Genomic DNA, 22319 nt, shown 5'->3' with positions numbered 1-22319 from the left:
TAACAGCTAGACCTGTCATTTTGCATGTCTAGTTGGGATTATGTTTTCCAGTGTGGATTACTTTGGTTTTATCAACATTGAATTTCACCTCCCATTTTGTCAGCCAGTTTTGTAATATCCCTTTTGGAACTCTTCGCAGTCAGCTTTGGACTTCACTATCTTGAATAATTTTGTATCATCTGCAAACTTTGCCCCCTCACTGCTTACCCCTTTTTCAAAACCATTTATGAGTATGTTGAACAGCACCGGTCCCTGTTCAGATCCTTGGGGGGGACACTGCTATTTACCTCTCAACCTTTTTTTAATCAGTAAACTAGTTTTGCTAGAAAAGTCACAGAAAGTGACTACAGTCAAAGCAGGTTTCAGAGTAACAGCCGGGTTAGTCTGTATTCGCAAAAAGAAAAGGAGTACTTGTGGCACCTTAGAGACTAACCAATTTATTTGAGCATGAGCTTTCGTGAGCTACAGCTCACTTCATCGGATGCATGCTGTGGAAACTGTAGCTGTCTGCTACAGTTTCCACGGCATGCATCCGATGAAGTGAGCTGTAGCTCACGAAAGCTCACGCTCAAATAAATTGGTTAGTCTCTAAGGTGCCACAAGTACTCCTTTTCTTTTTACAGTCAAAGCAAATTCTTTTAAAGTCTGGACTAATACTTGGAAATTTGTTTACAATATTTGCCCAGCTCTACTTATACTTTTAAGGAAGTTGGTGGTTATTTAGCATGGTTGGAATTTTCAGAGCAGTGTGGAAGTTCTATCACACTACACTCATCCATTGTAGAGGGAGTTGTGTGGTTAAAATTCTGCAGAAAGCTTTGAAAATCTCACCCCACATCGTATGTTTTCCCAAAACAAATCTGAATAATTCTTTAAGATAGGCAGTTTTCAGGTTGGGGACTGAAATATTTTCTAACCCATTTACCTTTGGCCTGTTACCAAGCATGTGATGTTTCAGCGCCAAAGGAAAATTTCTGAGAAATTCACAAGTGAGTGAAAACAAAATGCAAGCGAAAATTCTGAAAGTTTGCACTTACTGTTGTTACAAGTGACACCGGGTATGACCAGAACAGAAAGATCCCAGAACAGCGTCATTCTCTCATATTCAGTTTTCCGCTTTTTGAACTTGTTAGCAGTTTGAGTATTGACAGCTTCACTAGTTTCCCTGTGTAGTGAGTTAGCTTGTCATTTTTGCCCCGTACTATCAGTTGTTTGTGAGAGTCTCTTCCGCTGCTACAGTGCAGAGGGAAAAGCATTTTAAAAAATAGGAAAATGTAACTGTCAAACCCGCAAGGGTTTTGGAGGGGCATAAGGGTATTGATAGACCTGAAACTACTTCAAGCAAGAGCTGGCCAAAAACCAGAACATATTTTCAGCACTCCCCCGCCACCCTCAATTGCCCTTTTGCTCGAAGGTAGAGCTGGTCAAAAATTAACCCCTTTTTAGAGTCTAACTCTAAGTTCACTGTGTTCCTTTCAGGTGGGTTTCAATTAGTAGAAAGAAAGTGATGAGAGTGAGCAAAGGAAAATTTAGGTCACAATGAGGTCAATTGGACCAGAACTAGGGAACACAGTTCTCACTGAGGGAGTTATTCATGTTTGGACCAGACAAAACCCTTAGGAATGCACTACGTGGGGCAGCTTCGCATTGACAAGGGCTGATGATCTAATTGGATTTTTCTATCTCAATTCTAATGGGAGATAACACAAAGGGTGAGGAGTGTGCATGTGTGTTCCACCTTTTAAACAAACTCTTCTAGGAGGAGCTTGTGGGTCAGCTAAGTGACCTAGCAGTTGTGCTTTGCATTGTCATGTGGGAGAACCTAGGTCCTCAGCCTTGGAACCTAAGGCTTTGCTGTGCTGAGGTGTAACGTATGCTGCTCTGACAACATGATGAGATCTAAAATAGCAGATTTCCCCCCTGGAATACACTCTTGGGGGCTGTGGACAGATTCAGTGTAAATTAGAGCAGTACCGAGGCTGCTCTAATTTACATTGGGCTCTGACTCCAGCCCAGAACATAGGAGGTGCAAAGGTAGCTTAAAGTTGAGAATCTGGCCTTGGAGCTAAGGGTAGCACAGCCCTCGGTTATAGAGAACATTGTTTGCATTCTGGATCCAAGTAGTCTCTTGCACTCCAAAGCAGCAGAAGGTAGGTATGTCAATCCCTGAAGCCAGATCTAAGTGCAGTGCTGGATCCTCTTCCCTCACTCTGGGGCCCAGGACTTGGGACTGTTCTGCAGGTCCACCAGGTGAATCCCAAGGGGGCTTTTCCCCTGGCAGACTTGCTGTGGCAGTAAGAATTCTGCCCCTTGGGCCTGGAGCCATCTTGTGATAAGATGGTTTGGGCAGCAGGGAGCGCTGGCCAGGAGGCAACCTACCCGGGGATTTTCCCCACAGCCACATTCCACCCCTTCCAGCAGCGGTGGCTGGGATTTAGGATCAACATCTCCACCTAGCAAGCTGGGCTAACCCAGACCCCTGAGGGCTATGAGCTGCCCCAGCTGAAGCGGTCTGAGCTTTTTGTACTAGGAAGTAGCTCCCCTCCATGAGAGCCAGGGGGCAGCAAGGCCCGGCCCGGCCCTGCCCCAAGGCTTCCCCTTCAGCGCGCTGCACGCCAGCAGCAGACCCCTTTTACAGACGGGGACGATGAGGCCGAAGGCGGTTGCGCTACTTGCCCCCGAGCGAGTCAGTGGCAAAACTGGGCCGCTGAGAGCCCAGCAGCAGCCCTCCTCCCCGGCCGGGGCAGGAAAGGGTTAAGCTCTCCTCCTCCTCCTCCTCTTCCTCTCTTCCCCCCGGTGTACGGCTTCCCCCAGGTAGGCGTGTGGCAGCCGGGAAGGGTGATGTCATGGCAGGGCGGGGGGACCCCAGCCCGTCCGCGGCTGCTCCCGCGGCTGGCAGCTGAGCGGGGGAAGCCCCTGCCTGGGAGCAGCGCGGGGCGAAGATGCAGCCGGGCGCCGGAGGCCGACGGCCGGACCTCGGGGGGTGAGAAGGCGCCGCGGGGCCGCGCATCCCTCAGCGGCGACCTGCCAGCTCCGCTCCGGGCAGCAGCGCAGGGGGCGGGAGAAACCCGGCTGCGGCAGCCGGGATCCGCTGCTCTTGCAAAGGCGCCAGGTTGGCTCCTCCGGGGTCTCTGCGTGAGCCGCGGGGGAGAGGCCCCAGGGGCAGGGGCTTGCCCTCGGCTCTGATTCCAGCGGCCTGCCGCTGGGAAGCTCCGCCCGCTGCAGGTCGTATTTCGGGGAGCGCCAGGGGCGCTTTGGTTATTAGCATCTGCTTGGAGAACGTTATGGTGGGGTAGATGGGAAAAAAAAAAAAAAAGGCTGGAAGTCTGTCGCTCACCCCTTGAGATAATGCCCCCTCTTGGCTGCCGAGGAAGGGGGTTGAAGGGTTCACGTTTTCCTGGAGGGTGCGGCGGGGCTCTCCGCGCCAAGCACAGAGCCAGCTCAGCCCTGGGGGAATGCAGGCTTCTTGTCTGAGCCCCTGATAGGGGATGGGGCCAGGGCCTGAAATTCTGAACTCTCCAGACCTGGCGGGCAGACCCGGGGTTCTAGTTCAGCAGCGCCTCTCTTACCTCCCTTCCTGTGTTCCGGGTGTCCCAGAGCAGTTTCCAGCCAAGAGTTAGAGCAGGGGTCGGCAACCTTTCAGAAGTGGTGTGCCAAGTCTTCATTTATTTACCTTGATTTATGGTTTCGCGTGCCAGTAATACATTTTAACGTTTTTAGAAGGCCTCCCTCTATAAGTCTGTATGATATAACTGAACTATTGTTGTCTGTAAAGTAAATAAGGTTTTTAAAACGTTTAAGAAGCTTCATTTAAAATTAAATTAAAATGCAGATCTTATCAGTTGAGTGTGAGCCTTGCCCTTGCTTTCCCTTGCTGAGTTTTCCAGTGTCTGTAAATACATTATCTTCTTTTGGGAGAGAGAGGTTCCTTTCATCCAGGCAGGCTGCGGTCTGGCAAGGGGCCAGCGGCCAAGACCCCAGCTAGCAGCGGGCTGAGCAGGGCCAGTGGCCAGAACCACAGGCTGGCAGCAGAGTGCCACTGAAAATCAGCTCGCCATAGGTTGCCGACCTCTGAGTTAGAAGGGTGGCAGCCCAGTAACCAGGCAGGCAAAGGTGAGAACCGTTTTGCCCTCAGCCGGCTGCTTGCAGCCATGAATGTCAGAGGGTATGCTACAGCCTGGATACTGAGGTTCTCCCCTGGGCTCTTTTTGGGAAGTGCAGTAGGAACGTTGTTTGAAAGGAAACTTTTCTTCTTCAAAGGATTAAATTCCTGGATGCAACTCTGGTGTTAATCACTAGCCTCTTTCCAGTTAACGCCTGATTTCAGATTCCCCTTTTTCTCCTAAGCCCTTCTCTTCAGGCTGCGTCTCTCGCCAAGTGACTGGGATGTCCCTGGCAGGGGAGCCAAAAATTAATAATGGAAAAGAAACCTGCCCAGAAGACTCAAAATCCCCATCTGGGGGAATTCTGGGAGGAAGGAGGCTGTGATAAGTCTGCAGATAAAGCTGAATTAAAACTGCAGAATCTCATAGAATCTCATCGAGCCTTTGCCTTTTTTCATAGGTGACTGAGGAAATGGCAGCAACAGCAGGAGGTTGAAGTCAAGCCTGGGACTGCTAAATCCTTATGCTGTCTGTATTCTCCTTGGAACAAAGGCTCTGCCCCCTCCTACTGGGTGTGATGCTGTGTCCCTGGCCTCTCTCAGCTGGGGTGCTCACTTTAGGAAACATTATCCTGCTGGAGGATGGCTATGGATGGAGTTGTTCCACGGACCGATAAGGTGAGTAGGAACTGGCAAGCTGGATTCAGGAGAATACAGGTTACATGCAGTCCTGTCATCAGGCAGAATGTGTCTGATCAAAGCATGGAGCAGTCTAAGAGTTGAAGCACAGGAGGAGGAATGATGTGGTGGGGAGCTAGTAAGTGGATGATTTCACTCCACAGAGGTAGAACAGACAATGCCCCCTAGCAATTCTCTCTGGCTAGTCCAGCAGCAGCAGTGACAGGGTCTAGAGAGGGCTGTGTCCAATCTTACGTTGCTGGAGTGTGTGTGAACATGACTTAGGGCATCTGAGGGTTAGAAATAAAGGGAAAACTGACAGAATCCTGGAGAGAATACAGATCTTTAAAAAAAAAATGCATTTACCCATATGGACAGTATAGTTTCATTATTCCAGACTCAGCCAATTTCCCTGAGCTGTGAGTGAGCATGTGTGTATAGTAGTAGATAGATAGATAGAACTAGATAGTTCTTGAGTCATGCAGCAAAATAAATAGTAGGAGGTTGTTAAATTGTTGGTACTTCTGGCACTGCTACACACCAATGGAATTCCCAGGCCTTCTGTTTTGGCTCAATCTGATGTTTGTGTGGGCTTGTATTTTGGAGCAGTGGAAGGGAGCTCTATGTGAATAAAAGCCCTGGAGACTGAAATCCTCTGTCTGTAAGAGAGATGCAAGATGGGCAACAGTTGTGCAAGTTTCCTCCACACCAACATGCTTCATACTTGACACAGGACCCGCTGGAGATGGAGTTTGGTCTCTGTGGCTCATTCAAACCCCTAGTTATCTCTGCTAACACTGCAAGCTAGAGAGGCAATTATTATCTATTTTAGGTTAACTTTCCTCTTGCATGTGTATGTTATAGACCTGAGATACCATATTCTGGGTTGTGTGTGTGTTTGTCTGTGTGTCTGATGGAATGAAAGAGAACTTTCAACAGCATCCAGGTGGAACATGCCTCAACAGGACCACTCCCAACACCCTTTTACTCCCCAAGCTTCCTCACCTTGCTAGTGCACAGAACATGCTCTGAAATGCTGGCTTTCTCTAAGAGGTAGGAGGAATTTTGTATTGTAAATAAGACATGTACAGCGTTAAACCCAAGTAGAAGGGAACATGGGAATTGTGACCATAAAGAAATGGCCTGTCTCCCAAAGATGAGATAATCTCAAATAGATGGGAAATAATGTTGCGAGAACGCTATACAATCATATTTATTACCACTCATTTTATGTTTCAACACATACAAGAGCACCTATCTTAAAACACTAGAGCTCCCCACCTCTGAAAGCCAGGCCACCTGTGCTTTACATGGTAAATCTAAAACCGAACCAAAACCCACCATTCACAGGATTCTTTAATTAAAAAAAGAAGCAATAAACTTGAATTTGATTGGTTGGTGGTTTGTGTACTTTGCAATGGAGAGAATGGTGATATAGGTTGTTGCTGCTTTGTTTCTCTATTTAAGAATTCTTATGAGCTCTGTTTTTGTTTTCATATTTTAAATACTCTGTGAAGCACCTACTGCCTGATTTTCAAGAGGCAGGCTTATGGTTTGCACATGTCCTTACTTTGTAACTAATTTTCCATTCTAGAAAGAGAGCAAGGGTTACTCCTGTGAGTAAAGTTACTTATGTGCAAAAGTGTTTCTGGAATTGGGGCTTATGTCTGCAGACTTGCAGCTGGATCTGTGCAGGTGAATGCTTATGACTGTGTGAAGTTCTACTCAAGTCAGTGGGGCTGTGCAAAGACCCCAGGGACAGCCCATTAGGTCTGTCTTATAGGATTGGGGCCTAATTGCCCCAACAAGGGTCTCTGCAAGGTTTGAAAGTAACAAGGATGTGAGAACATCCATAAAAGTGACTCTTACCAACTACTTTAGGTTTTGTGGGTTTGGCTGTTTTGATAGTGATGTATTTTTCATGATTAAAAAAAAAAGTAAGTGAAAAGAGACTTGGTCCCCTGCAGTGTTTACAGTACAAGCACCAGGAGCACTGAGAAAACCAGAAGGTAAAGCTAACTGAACAGCCAGTGGATAGGAAGGAAGGTCCAGTGATTAGGTGCTAGTCTTGGACTTGGGCTCAAGTTCCTGTTCCTTTCCAGAATTCCCGAGTGGCCTTAACCTGTCTGTGCCTTAGTTTCCCAGTTGTAAAATGAGGATAATGGGACTGCCCTACCTCACAGGGTGTTTAATAAATGTATTGTATGTTGTGAGGTGCTCTGCTAAACAATAAGGGGAGTATATAATACCTATCTCTATAGCACTTTCCATTGGTAGGGCTCAAGGCCCTTTGCAAAGGACATCAGTACCCTTGTCCCTATTTTACAGATGGGGGAAACTGAGGCACAGAGCAGTGAAATGACTTGCTCAAGGTCACCCAGCAGACCAGTGGTGGAGCCAGGAATAGAACTCTGAGTCTCAGTTGTGTGGACTGCACTCCACAGTACCACAGATAACGTAGTGTCCCTGTCCAAACTGAGAGAAATGGAAATAAGGAGCAAGCAGCACAGTAAAGCAAACAGATCTAAAGAAGCATTGCCAGGTGTTTTTCACTAACACAGAGAAGAACGATTGCTAAATATCTGTTTTTCATCTTGCTAGTGCCCCTTTAATCAAGTGGTAATCTCCATTCGTGGGCCATGGATCCAAAGAATGCTAAGCACAGGAGGAAGCTGTCTTTTACCCCAGGTCAGAATGATAAGGTCCTATGTTTTGACCCTGTAGTTCGAGGTGAAGAAGGTCTCTGTGGCTTTTTCTGCATGAGGTGCAATGCACCTAATCCCGAAGAAGAGCTCGACTGTGCATTAATAGCAGATGAGTGTCCACCCGCCTCAGAAGAACTTTTCCCTGAACGGACAATAAAAATCAAACCCATGAGAGTCCTGAAGCATCATCTGAGTGCTATCATCTTCACTGAGGATTGTGTCTGGTGCAGAGGGAGCATTGTTATTGGGAATGGACTTCCCAGCAGTGCTGACATATTCATCTTTAATGGCCCTGCTCATCTGAAACGCAGACCCGGAGGTGAATGGGAGAGAAGAGATGATCCAGCCTGGCAGGTTGAACACCACAGACCAGAACTGAAGAGAGACCAATGCATTCTGCCCTGTGAGAGCAATGGAGCTGGAAAATACATATGTTCTCATACCCGCCCAGACCCCGAGGAAGTGGAGACATGGCCCTGCTGTGTGGTGAGTTCATCTTGACTTGTTTGCCGTCTTTGGGGCATATGCTCAAACAGGGCCAAGACATTCAAAAGTGACTGGTGATTTGGGGGGCCGCTTCCATCATTGGTGCCTACCTTAAGATGCCTGAAATGGGGCCTGGTTTTCAGAGAGCAAGTGTTGAGCACTTTCTGAAACTCAGGCCCCTCCAATGTGTCTCAGGAGGGGCACCCAAAATCATTAGCCACTTTTGAATCTCTCTGTCTATTCTGGGTTTCTTAGTTTCAGGCCTGTGAAGCTGCACAGCTCAACCTCTGTGTATGGAGCTGAGACTTTATAGCCTGGACTATTCTTGTATACAGAGGTCCTACAGCATGCAGGGAATTAACTCCCTGCTTAGACCTCACAGAGGTGTACAGGGTGGAATAATGAGGCACATCTGGGGACTGAAGGCCCAGTCAGGCTCTTGGAGGGTTTGCAGGAAACACTATTAAAAACAAACAAACCAACCCCTAAATAATGGGAAGGGAGCCCTGTGCCCAGCTGTTACAGGATCGGGCTTTACCCCGCCTGGTGTTTTCTGGGAATGCAAAACCACTTTTTTGTTTTATCATAACTAAAAGCCTGTGGAACAGAACTTGATGCTGACTTTGGGCCTGTTCTTTCGCTGCTGAGCCAGCTGCTCCACTGCAATTCTCCCCCTTATTCTAACCCTGTGCTTACAGTTGTTCCACTTTGGGGGCTGTGAGGAAGAGGCTTGTTCTGCTGCAGCATGGGTATGTAATAGCACAGTAAAACTCGGTGCAGAGTCGGTCAATGGTTAGGGTCTCAAAATGACCATTGTTCCCTTTGCCTAACCTTTTCCCTGTTTATTACTCTAAGTTAATGATCATTTTAGTTGAATGATCAGCTGTATTCCTTTGCTCTAGAGAACTATCTGTCTTTACTAGTTTCTGCCTTTCCTGGGCCCATCTCTGTGGAATCTGAGCACCTAGTGAACAGAGTGGCCCTATTTTTTTCTATTTACAAAAGATGCTGTAGACTCTGTGTAAGCCAGAGTTGGATTGGTTGGGCAACGTGAAGAAAATGGATACCCCAAACTAAACTGAGTTCTATTTGACACCTGCCACTGCTTATGCCATGCAGTAATTTGGATCGAGCTCTATTATACACTCTGGCAGAACAAGTGGTTACCCAGGGGCTGCAAAGTGAGGCCTACTTCGGGTGACCAGATAGCAAGTGTGAAAAATGGGGACAGAGGGTGAGGGGTAATAGGAGACTATATAAAACAAAGCGCAGAATAGTGTGACTGTCCCTATAAAATCGGGACATCTGGTCACCCTACATCTGCAGGATAGAGCAAGAGGCTAGAAGCTGGCAGATACAGGTTATAGCCCCAGATCTGCTGGACATGTAAAGCTCCCTGGCTCTTGTTGCTTATTACTGTGGTACTTTGTACTGTGGTAGTTTGTTTACATGAGCTAACTGGAGGGAGTAATTTACTGCATCTGATATGGCTGGGAAAGGCTGATAAGAAGCCAGGAGCTCCCTGATCTGATTCACCTGCAGGATAGCCAGCTCCTATGCTCTTCCCCCATGAAGCATGTCCTGTGGCAGGTGTTTGTGGGCTCTTTGAAGCCCTGTTATGCCTCTGAGCAGAGAGTCTGGAATGAGAAGGCTGTGTCTCCTGGGACAAGCATTTTCTTGTTGTAATGTGCGTGTTTCACAGTCTCAGGAACAGGAGCCAACTTCTCCACATGTGGGATTTCTCAGTGCTCTTGAATGCTCTGCTGCTCTGTGCACCGCACAAGGGCTGAGCTTTCATCTATGTGGTGGAAAGGGTTGGTGTCAGCTGATGGCCTAAGGTATCCCTAGGCTGAAGAAATGTGTCGGCTATGGATTAAACACCATCTCCAAGGAACAGCATTAGACTCGCATGTGAGCCTCCAACCTGTAGTGGTTCACCATTTTTTCACATGCGGGTCACCATTGTTTGTGGCCTTAATGGCATGTGAGGCCCTTTGCAGACACTCTGATGATAAGGGCTCTGCCTCAAAGGGCTTACAGTTTGAAAGTGTGTAAATATGCAGGGAGAAAACAGCAGAGAGTGTGGTAAAGATGAGTGGGAAGAGAATGTGAAAGAGGCTGTTACCCATGCAGCATGGGTGGAGCGAAAGCAAAAGTCACGTTAATAATGTATTACATATCCCGCATCACTGTGGTTATTGCTTCCAGCTGATCTCTAGTTAAACATTTCCCTCTCTGCATTTACCTAGAGCAAATGGCTTCAACTAGTATTTTCAGCTCCCTTAAACAGCCCGAAGTTGCTACCTTTTATGATTTATATTGTAGGTGTGCTCCATTGTGCTAAGTGCTGTACAAACACATAAGTGTCAGTCCCAGGCCTAGAGAGCTTATGACTCTACTACCTGCTGCCACCAGGGATGAGAGCAGGGGAGGGCAGCAGCAGGTAGGAAAGAGGAGGGCATTCAGACCCTCACTGTCTTGCTGCTTTTTGTCTCCTTCCTTCATGTGAACTGGAAAGCACTTTACTTGCCCAGTCCTGAGACTGAAGTTCTATTTCTCCTGTGGTAACTGATGCTACCACTCCCACCTAAGGCTGAGCAGGGGACTGTGTTGATGCCATCGACTTCTGCAAGAGGCATGCAGAAACTGAAGTTCAGATCTCAGCAGGAACTGCTGAATTTCTCTTATGTTGTAATTACTGGTTCCTTTCAAGCCTGGAACCTTCATATTGTGTTACTGTCTGGGGATTATAAACCGATGGCGTAATCATTTATACAGCACGCTCATTTAAAACCTCCCTCTCCCCACAATTCAGTCCCTCTTTAAGGAGACAAACAAAGGCAGCCAAGAAAGCTGGGATGTGGTTGCTGCATATTTTCTTTCTCAGGGCTTCTGAATTCTTTGCAGTGACGGAGACAGAAGCCCTAAACAATGCAGGCTTGCAATCAGCAAAGTAACCCTTGTGGCCTGGCATCCCGCCCGCTCTCTCTGTGGGAGATTCCTGGGGAAGAGGCACCCTGTGAGGAATAGGGACCAGGCGAGTGTGTTATGGGGTGCAGAAATTTTCTCATTCATGGCAGCTGGGCTTGCACTTATCAGCCTGGGGGTGCTTTTATGATTTAAAAGTGGAAAGGATTTCTTTTCTTTTCTTTTTTTGTCAAGAGCTTTATAACTTGACTTTGAAAATTTGGTTTTGGATGAAACTTTGCTGGTGAATTTGAAACCCAGAAACAAGGGGTTTTTTAATCTAATTTTCATTAGAATCTTTTTGAGTGCTTGGAGGAAGGCAAGGCAAAGCAAATAAAGACCCCATATAACCCAGCATTGTTCTGGGTTTGGAGCAACATTGCTGTTTCAGTCTCAAAACAATCAGAGTAAAGGTTCCTCTCTCAAAAAATAAAATAAAAAATTCTGTGGTCCATTTTCTTCCTCTAACTTTAGTTCTTGTTTTACTTTAGACTAGGGAGGTTGCATGGACAAAGCCAGCCCAGCCCTTTTCCAGGGTATCTGGGAGTCATTGCATTTCTAAATACAGCCACCGAGTGGCAGCATGTTCCCATCAGATAGTGCCCAGTGGCCTTCCTGCCAGCATACCCTCTAGTAAGGAAATACTGTACTCCTCTTGTGTCCTATAGAAACCATCTGAGTTGTGCGGGGGAGGGGGCATGGCTAAAGAATTTTCTGTAAATAATGCTTGTATAAAAAGAATCTGATTTCTGCAGCTCCCGCAGATTTTTCTTCTATTTCCAAAGGGTGTGAGCAGCAATGCAAATGGCCCAAATTCAGCTCTGGTGTAACTATTGACATCAGTGGAATTGGGTCCACTTACACAAGAGCTGGATTCTGCCTGACGTGTTCCTGCAGGCTTCCCGTCACCTAGAAGCTTGCATCATTCTTATAAACATCTCTGGCAATGACTGGATTTCTCATGAATATGCCAGGCTGTTGAAGGAAGCTATGAATTATGTGGGGTCATTTCAGATACCTTTTGTGATGCCCCTGAAAGCAAGAGGCTGCTAGCAATGATGGCAAGAAAAGCAGAGTGGTGAGCAGATGCCATAAAAGTTTCATGTCTCTACTCCTAGGATGCTACACCTCAGTCCTGACCTGCAGGCCCCTGCTATGTCCTGGATCTGGCATTTCATGCAACTTTGCTGGTGTGCCTCACTTGTGACCTGCAGTCCTCTGTTACCCCAGTCCTGTGTTGCTCTTGCTAAATTATTTATTAATTAATATTCCATCCCACATGACCAAAAGCTCCTCAAGTTTTCAAGCATTGAGATAGGATAGCGATTATGTGTGGGTAATTCATGATGCACAGATTAAACTCCCAAAATCCTGGCCTAGCCTATAGTGAGCTCAGTAGATCTGACATGGATTCTCTGGATGCAGACTGCTCACTGTTAGTTCATTCAAAATCCTGCTCAGGGACATGGCTGGGATCTTCCCAGGACATTAGAACTATGTGTTAAAATGTACAGGTAGATTGATAATGTTTATTTCATGTCTTTTGCTCATGAAAGCTGGAAAGACAAAAGTCTCTCTGTTCCCTGTGTATTTTGTAGCGGATGAGAATGCTTTGGCCATCAGAGGCATATGTGGCCAAGCACTAGCAGGGACGAGCCATCATGTAGTTGACTAACTGGATTCTGTGCACTATGCGGGTGTTTCCTGTGTTTATGGCCCTTTGTGACACACTAACCTTTCCTGGATTATTCTCAGCAGCCCTGCCAGATGTCCACGTTTTGCTGGCGTGATTTGAGTTTCCCAGCGATCTCCTGTTTTTTCTGTTTTGTGAAAGCTCTGAAGAAGCAGCTGGAGCTGCAGAGGTGTGCAGGAGAAGATCCAATAGAAAATTGGAATGGGCACAAAGGGAGTTTGTACCTTTATTAAGTGTACTCCCTGGGGCAGAGCTTTTATTTAAAGCATTGGTGTTTGGGATGGTCATTCTAGAGGTGCGGATTGCAGGACAGAGTTAAGTCATGCCCTAGGATTGGGTCTGTCATTGGGCTGTAAATAGCGCAGGACTTTCTCTATATGTTTGCCATGTGAGATATGCTGCTATTGCTAATAATAAAAGATTCTAATAATTCTTTGCCCTTCTATGGTGCTGCTCTGCTAAGGATTTCCTAGCACCTGATAAACATTAAGTAAGCCTCTCAACACACTCCTGTGCAAGTTATATTATCCCTGTTTTTAAGGCAAGCAGGTGAAAAAAAATCACCTGTCTATGCCATATTGCCCCGTTTTGCTGCTTTCTGCTACATAAACTGTGTGTGTTCTATATTTGTTTTTCCATTTTTTTTAAAGTGCTGGCTTATTAATTTTTAGCATGATCAGTTTTGTCTTCCTGATTTTGCTGAAGGTCTCATTTGGATGCGGATAGGGAGTTGCCACAGGTCTCTACTGATAGCTGTGGGGACTGAATCTTTAACAAAGAGAGCTTTTCTTCCAACTGTTTGTCAGGTGTTCTAGTTAAAGGGGTTTCAAGAAAACAAACTCACGCCAAAGTGAGACTGCGTAACACAACAAAAGTAAAATCTACGTGCCTTTTCCATCCATTAGGATTCACATCCTTGTTATCTGGTATTACAAACCTACCTAGTTTTCCAGTCATCCATAGAGTCCTTCAGAAAAAGATTGGTCAGCAAAAACTGAATTTTATAATGCTTAAAAAAAGTCGAAACCAAAACCCAAGCTACTTTGAGATCTGTCCTCCATCATGAAGGAGCATATTTGTCAAGTCCCTTTCAAATGTGGACAAACAGGCACATGCAGAGATCAAGTGACTTGATCAAGGTCACATAGTGAATCAGTGGTAGAGCTGGGAGTAGAACTCCTGAGTCCTGAATTCGGGTGTCCTCCTTTAATTACTTGGTAATGCTGCCTGCCTATTACCTGGGTCTTCATACAGGTCATTTGGAGCAGACTAAAAGAGCTGTGAGGGACACATAAGAAGCTGTGACTCAGTTGGGCTGAGAATACAAAGTTGCTCTGACATGAAAAGAAACCAGGGCAGGTTGCTAGATTAACAGTTATTAAGCACCCACAAAAGCCTTTATTTATTCATTTTTAGTTAGAAACTTTTAAAAAAATGATATTCTCTCCTGTCCTATAGGAAAGCCCATTATCACAAGGTGTGTGACTGTCAGGGTTATGGAATGAGCTGGTTGGATTCTGAATATTCTTACGGGCATTGTCCAGGTATTAGAGTAGGGGCTGGGAGTCAGGAGACCTCAGCTTGAGTCTCAACTCTGCCATTGACTTAGGTATTAAATGACCATATTTCCAAGATCAAAAGCGGGGACATTCTTGTGGCAAAAATTTTTGGGGTCAGAAAATAGTCATTCAAAACACAAAGTACACTTTTTTTCTATAATGTGTGTGGGTGTCACTCCTGCCAGCTTCTGACTCCATAGTGACACATGCATATTTCTGAGTGGAGGATTTTTTTTCCCAGTAACTTAGTATTTTCAGTGAGCTTATCATAAAATGCTGAACAAGTTGGCATTAACGTTCATGCTGAGCAAAAGAACAGCTGTGGGAGTGTCTTTGCTCACTCGACACTGTCCATCACCCTTCATGCTTATATCAATAGACTGTTTGTTCTTGCTAAACACAGAGCTAATTCTACATAGTATAGCAATGTGTCTGGAACAAACATTTGGTAGTTACTTTAAACAAAAAGTTTTGATTGATGAAATGAAAATCCTGAAAGACGTTCCTGGGACATCATTTGAAAACCCGGGCTTCTCCTAGAAATGGGAGATATGATCACTTTACTTATGTGCAACTTTGGCCACTGCTAAATCTTCAAAATTTCTCTTCATTTCGCATCTCTCTGTAAATCAGGCCTTGGATGTCTTGAATTGGGCACTCAAAAACAGGGCACCGTAATTAGTGGATGTTGGTGAAGACTGAGATTTTTTTAATTTCTCTTCCTCAGTTTCCCCATCTTTAAATTGAATAAAACCTTCCCCTACCACACAGGGGTGAGGAGTGTGAAGCTTCAGTTCACAGATGTTTGCAGAGCACTTTGAGATCCTAGCTGAAAAGGGCAAGTTGCAATAGGAAAACAAGTTGTTAATACTGGTGGCTATTTTGTAAGTCTATGGATCCTTTGGTATGTATGGCATGTACTGTTGGGGCTATTTAAGCCATGTGAGCTAGGGACTTATCAAAATAAAGGAAGACTAAATAGAGACCTGTAAAAAAGATATGGTTCTTGCCCCTCTGTCAGAGAGCAATATGCCACTGAATACACGCTGATGTGCCTACCCCTGCTGGCTGCTGGTGTCTGTCTTCCATCTCCATCCCTTTCTCCTGCCTTTCAGCCCTGTGCTGATCTGATTGAAAGCAGAGATTGCTTGTGAGTGAGCGTGAACCCTGAGCCCCTGCTACACCTGCTGTTGTCCTGTAAGGATTGAGTCACTGTAACTTAAAGGCGGCTTGTGTAAAGGTTAGTGCAGGAAGGTTCGGGGACCTTGTCTCTCCATGCTGGGGGAGGCTGGGGTCCGATTACCCATAAATTAGATGAATATTTTTGCTACTGTGCTCCACTGATAGGGAGCTGTGTTTGTGGCGTGATGGGCAAGTGAAAGGTCTATCCGAGGTTCTCGTTAGCTCAGATGCTATTCTTGTGGGTTGTCTGCTGGTTGGACATGCACCAAGTTCTGGCTGGACATGCTGTGTTGGGGAAAATGTTAATTAAAATCAAAAGTAATCGCCCCCACCCCCTCCCTGGCATGTGTGTACAAAGTGGTTATTGCAGTTGATTGAAATATTGGGGTTATTTGTTGGGGAAGTCTGGGACATCAGCAAATGAGATTCTGGGGGTGGTGACTTTTGCGGGGCGGGGGGACAAAGCAATTGTTCTGTGCCTGGCGCTAGCTCAGACGCTGAGAGGAGAGTGCAAAAGTTATTGCTAACTCTTCCAGTAAATTCCCTCAGATCTATAGCTTCCCTAATGACTGTCCAGATCAGTGGGCAGCCGGGAGCTTAGTTTAATGTCTCACCTGGCAAGAGCTGTAATACTTTCCACCCCTTCATATGACTGTCTTGTGGCTGCATGGAAGATGTTAGCATATATGATATAAATAAAGACTGGACCTTCCTTTGACCCTTGGGGGTGCCCACTGGGCAAAAGCCAGGCCATTGATATGTACTGTATTCAGTCTATTTTCTACAGTGGTTCAGAGAAGCTGATGGTTCACACAGATGGTTCAGTGAAGCTGTTTTCACCCCTCACGTCACTCTCCCTGTATGCCGTACAGAGGAAGCAGAAATTAGTGAGCCACATCTCTGCAGAAGTCTTGTAGTGAGAGCCATGTGGCGTCTATGCCACCCCTCAGAAAATGCAGGACAGTAGAATTAATGCAGCACAATACATATCATGACCTTAGTGGAAGTTTTCTGTATTTACTTGCCATATTTTTTTCTGCAAGGGCCGGGGAAGAAGGTGTTTCAAACTAAGGGGACTATATTTTTCAGAATCAAAAACCCTGATTTTTTTTTGGTGACTTTTTTTTTTTTAGAGTTGCAAAATACTCTTAAAAAGAGAGCAATCTACATTTTTAATTGCTGGACATATCGATCACTCATTTAAATGTATAACAACTCTATTGATATCACATTGTCTTTCTACATGCCGCACAGTGAAAACTCTGGTCATTTAAGCCTGAATCTGTAGTCCTAACTGATGCAAAACTCCCATTGTTGAACTCTGTGGGTTTCCTGACTAATGGCTACGGGATTGTGTCTTACAGAACTCCATGAAATAAAGCAAGAAGGACTTATATAGTTTAGTATGAGTATTATTTATTTTGTAGCCTCATAAATAGTATCTTTACTCTAAACTTGACAGATTTCTTTATAACTCCAATAGTCAGTTTCTTGATGGGTTTTAGCCAGCTGACCAGCACGCCACACCTCAATGAGAACTAGTCATTTGGCAAGTTTTGGCTTGAGAAAGTTCAGGCTTTTTTTCCCCTTTTAGTTATTTGTGCTAATTAAAGAAAATCTGTGTCTTTCATGAGAAAAGACTCTTAATTTTTTCTGCTGTAAAAAGGTTTGGTTTGGGGTTGGGTATTTTTTTCACAGCTTTGAATGCTTCAGACAGGGGGAATAGACTTTGCTTAACCTTTCCAAATGAGTTCTCTTTTTGGTTGAGCTCTAGGGTGGAAAATTTCAGTGTAAAGGGAGAATGTTGTTGGCATCTGAAACTGGAGATGATATGGGAATTGCCAATGCTATAAACAAATAGTGAGTGAGAGCATAGTGCTTTGCTCTTTGTTTAGCTCCATCTGTGTGAGCCTTAAAAAAATGGGGTTACTTGGTTGTAATTGGGGGCAAAGTCCCCTGGACTTTTCCTATTCAGCCTTCTGATTGTGAAGGATTATAAAGATTAAATCCTCTGTCCCAGAGGCTTGCATCTAACGTGAACTAGCCTGAGCCAGAAAAGTGATTCTCTTTACCACAGGAGCTGACATGTGGAGGTTAAGTAATTGTCTATTTACATGTAACGTTCCCAGCAAGAGATGCTTTTCTTTGTAGAATTTGGTTTCCACTTGCAGGAATACTGGTGCCCTGAGGCACACACGTGTCTCCAACAACCCCCTTGTGCTGAACAGCACATGAGAAAGCATGCTGCAGAGAGCTGCCTGGGTTCGTAAACAGCGCCTGACTCAAGCAAGTCAGAATCTGTATGGGAGAAACAGAAAGTTTTGGGTTATTGAGAGCAATTACATAATGCTCTTGTCTCCTGATGCTACAGAACAACCTGATGGCAGTAATACTTAGTTTTCTTATTTGAAATATAAAACAAACCCTGGGTGACCAGTGCTCAGAAGGGATTGGATTTAGTACCAGATGTGTGGAGAGACGGTGCTCCGGAGCTGTTCTAATGCATGCTAATCTCTCTGCTGTTCCAGAGCACCTCTGCTAGTGCACCTCAGTCTGATCTTCAGCACCGGCTGCTGTTCCAGTCATGGGCTCTGCCCCCTTTCCCTGCAAGCACATCTTGCAGCTCTGCTAACGTGCCTTAGTCCTGACCTCCAGCGCCCTCTGCTCTTCCAGAACATGAGCTTACTCGGTGGTAGTTTTTGAAGCAAGTCCCTTTTTGAACATTGTATTTCTTTCACCCTGCTGCCATTTCCAGCAGTCCAGCACAAAGGGCTGTTTTGTGGAACGGTGGCAGAATAAAGAACTGGGTTATTTGCTGGATGAATTAAATGTGACCTATTGACAGAGCCAGAATATTTTCCCTTGTTTTGGTCATAGTATGAGTTCATTTGGCATATTAATAGGCTGCCTATCATCCTTCAAAACAGGAATGGAAACTACCCCTATTGGAAATAACTTTCTTTGCCACTTAATGGCCTTTCTCATTGTCCTCCTGTCAAATTAAACTGTTTTGGTTTAGGCCCTCGTATAAGCAATTGTTGTCGCATTGAGCATGTCAGGGCTGTTTCTTTATCAATTATCATCTTACTGCGTCTCTTTCAGTGTCTCCTCTTTTCCTCAAGGAATTACCAGGTAGTGATGACCTAGTGTAGCCAGTCACTTCCTGAGGTACTGGGCTACCAACCCTGCTGAAAGGAAAGTACTAGAAGTGTCATTTAGGCTATGGACAAATGGTGGTGGTAGCAGCTCGTGCTAGCTCTGCAGCAGAAGCCTAGAGCCCCTTTCTAGAGTATGAGGGACAAATCCCAAGAAATTACACTTTTATTAGCGAGAAATTGTTGTTGTTATAAGCAAAAGCTGCCAGTTAAGCTCAGTAGCCATTTGTAAGGTATTTGTGTCAATTGCTGTAATGCAGTGGTTTTCAACCTTTTTTCATTTGCGGATCCCTAGAACATTTTGAATGGAGGAGCGGTACCCTTTGTAAAATCAACCTGTGGTATGCGGACCCCTTCCACAGGTGTCTAAGGCTGAAAACTAACTGAACAGAGTTCAGCTACAAATGTTGCAGGTGCTTGGCACAGTATTTGATGCAGTGTGAGAGAGGGTGCTACACTGTGGGCTTCTGTGGTAACGACAACACTTCCGGTTTTGACCTGTAGGTGGGGATATTCACATACTTTTTGATTGATCAGAAAACCAGAATGCCCTTTCTGGGATCTGAAACTTAATTTTCATAGTCATCTTTTGCGGACCCCATAGACAGACAGTCTGCCCCCCCGCCCCATGCCCTCAGGGATTTGCAGACCCCAGGCTGAAAACCACTGCTGCAGTGTAATACTGGAGGCTGCCAGGAAATGGTGGTAGTGTGTCTGAGGTTTATTTTAAGGAAGGACTCTATAGGAGAGAAGCATTAGAGAGCAAAGTGGAGGAACCAGGGAACTATAAAGCGTGTTGGACACAGGTTTGGTAAACATTGCCTCTCCTTGTGAAATCTAAAATTCACCTTCTTAAACCTCTGCGTTGTATGGAAATGGCCTGATACGAAGCCTAGGGGATGACGGGACCTTTCCAAAGTGAGAGGGGTTTGTGCTGATTTACTGATGAAAAGGAAAATGGAAGGAGGAGTTGGGTCAAAGTCAGCCATGGAGTGTGTGGACTGTCTGCTCTTTCCATGTGTCTGGGGTGGGAAGAAACCTCATGCCTCTGGCTATTTGACCCCTCACCCTTAGAAGATGGGTAGGCATCTCCTCCAAAGGTCTGAACAAGCAGAGCTGGGCTGGGAGGAAACCTGGCATGTTTTGGCTCCATTCTGTCGGCAGTTTCACAAATCTCTGCCAGGAACAATTGGGTGTGTTAGACTCATTGGCTAAATCTACTTGGCACTGAAAAAAAAAATGGGGAAAATGAGAATAAAAAGTAATCAGAGTGACCATGATACAGAGGGAATACTGGGGGGAGACTGAAGAATTCTGAGCCCAAATTCAAGACAATTTTATCCACTGTTTCTTTCCCTCAGCAAGGCAAAGCCCAAGCATTTCATATAACCCTGAGCAGATCTGGCTTGAGTGTATGCTTAATGGAGATGCCAGGTTGAGTTGTGACCCCTTGAAGGCACAGCGCACCCAGTTGTGTTCCTGCTGGAGGGCTTGTTAGTATGCAGTACGGCTCCGCACTTCTCACTGAGGCGCTAATGATGCGTGGGTATGAAACCTCACCCATGTTGTGGATCTGCAGGGGAGGGAGGAATTGAGATAAATGCTTAAAGATGCCAAGGATGCGTTCTGTGCTCCTTACTCTCACTGGCTCTCAAGGGAGCTGAGGTTCCTGTGTTGCCAGATTTAACTCTTTGGACAGCCACTATCCTTTCTGCAGAAATGCTCCCAAATTATATTGCACGCCACAGAACGTCCTGGCTATCCAAGTCTATGGGAATGGAGAGTATACTCTGTTCCACTCTCTATCCAAGGCTCTTGGACGCTCTGCTACTGGGCGAGGGAAGTTGATTCCAAGAAGCCAATTAGAAAATCTTTCGTTAGTGGCTGTGACTCGGTGTTCTGAATTTGATGGGGCAGCACAGCACATGCGCCCATCATGCTCCTGTGTAGGCAGTGGCAGCGAGGAAGTAGGCTGTTGGCTGGATCATCAGATTGTGGTGGACCAGATGATCCAAGAACATTTGTGGCCAGCACAGTCTGAGCACACTGAGTCCCTCGCAATCACATAACTGCACCGTGCAGGGTGGCTGTGCCCAAGATGGCTGGAAGCAGATGCTGAAACAGGAAGAATTTAAGTTTTCTCATGTCCCAATGGGTTTTACATGGATCATCCACCCCAACGCCGCTTGCTTCCATCAAGGTGGAGGGGAGCCTTCATTGGTTTGGACAGCATTGTGGATCTCCAGTCCGGAAGGTCATGGAAACTGACTACCCCCTATCTGCTCATTATTCTGTGACTTGCTATTGCTGAGAGCAGCATTTCTGGGATGTTGAAATCCCTCCTGGAAATGCTAGTTTCAGGGAATAAGAAAAGAAGTACTTGTGGCACCTTATAGACTAACCAATTTATTTGAGCATAAGCTTTCGTGAGCTACAGGGAATGCCATTCACGCTGTCAGCTCGTGCTCCTGACTCGCTGTTAGATTTGGGGGCACAGATACAGCGTCAGGGAGAGAAGGTGGAAACTCCGAGTTGGCAGGGACTCTGGCTCTCTTTGCTATCCAGCCCTCTCAGCTCTGAGAGGCTTTTTGTCATTATACAGGTGACCTTGTGCAAAATGAGTTTGGTGGCTCAGTCTATGTCCCAGTGCACAGGTGCCCCCTTGGAGAGGGGAAGAGGGAGTACCCCATGGAAGCTGAACTGCCCTTTTGCCCTTAAAGTTGCTTCCTACAGGGCAAGGGTGTAGGGGAAACTGGCGTTGCTGCTGCCTATGCTAGACCTGGTTAAACAGAGGTCACTGGCCTCCACGGCTGGCAATCCAGCACCTTCCAGTCCACACTGAAAGGCACACTGAGATTGTCCACCGCCGCTAAAAACCAGCCCCACCCCATTTCATTTGCTGCTGCCTGTCCTAGCGGCACATGGCAAAGTCATCCCTTTGGTCCACTCTTTCCAGTTTATCAGGCATGTTCAAAGAGCACCCCTTGCTGTTTCCCAGAGAGGATCTGGCACAGAGGGAAGACACAGTGATCCAGTGCAGAAGGAGTTAAATGCTGTCACTCGAGAGGCATTTTCTCTAGAAATGGGTAGCATTTCTTGTGGGCAGCAGGCTTCATGCTCCTTCTTTCCCTCCCCCCCCCCACTGCCTTGTGCCCTCCATTGCTCTGCTTCCAGTGCTGCGGCACCAGCATATCAATTCAGCCCTATTAAAATAAAAGGGCTACTGTTCCCTCTATGCTAATGGGCTGAGTGCCTGCTCCACGAGTAGCCACTCTCTGCCTGACCTCTGGGAAATGTCTGTGTGCAGCAGAAAGTGGAAAATCGCTGCATGTGAATGACTTGCTGGAGCTGCTACGGAGGAACACTGAGCCCAATGTTCACACTCCTTCAGCCACTCCGTGTTCCCCAACAGCACTGGAGCTGGTCCTCAGGAGAAGCCTCAGCAGCAGCAGCTGCAGCTGTCAGCCTTGACAGCCCTGGACTGCGGCTGGAAGGCTGCCAGCCTGTGATTTGTTATTAATACCCTGCCTGAACACTGTGGAGCAATGGCAGTGATAATAATAGCCCATCAATGGGACAGGAATAGCTTGCTGGAGGCAGGCCTGCTTGGAGGCAACATCAGATCTTACAGTTGGTGAGCTGTTGCAAGAATATGCTGTACCCGTCAACAAAAAATAGCACTCAACAGCATGAGCAGGGCAGAAAGGGGTGATATGTTTACTTGCAGTATATGATACAGCCACTAGGTGTCTCTTTGTGCTGTATAGAGTTCTAGATAGGGTGTGGTCCCTG

General features: G+C 46.1%; 1 protein-coding gene across 1 annotated transcript in view; it reads left to right on the top strand.

The window, feature by feature from the left end:
* The first annotated feature begins 2919 nt into the window (after positions 1 to 2919).
* The window catches only part of STARD8 (StAR related lipid transfer domain containing 8), a 142132-nt gene continuing 122732 nt past the window's right edge, over positions 2920 to 22319 (top strand). Inside the window, exons 1-3 of the mRNA XM_073360982.1 lie at positions 2920 to 2983; positions 4564 to 4780; positions 7382 to 7971. Of these exons, the coding sequence (XP_073217083.1) occupies positions 7420 to 7971 (552 nt within the window). The 5' untranslated portion in view covers positions 2920 to 2983; positions 4564 to 4780; positions 7382 to 7419. The remainder of the gene's footprint in view (positions 2984 to 4563; positions 4781 to 7381; positions 7972 to 22319) is intronic.

The sequence above is a fragment of the Lepidochelys kempii genome, chromosome 9 (genome assembly GCF_965140265.1).
Source record: "Lepidochelys kempii isolate rLepKem1 chromosome 9, rLepKem1.hap2, whole genome shotgun sequence".
NCBI lineage: Eukaryota > Metazoa > Chordata > Testudines > Cheloniidae > Lepidochelys > Lepidochelys kempii.
This window is presented reverse-complemented; position numbering and strand designations above follow the sequence as displayed.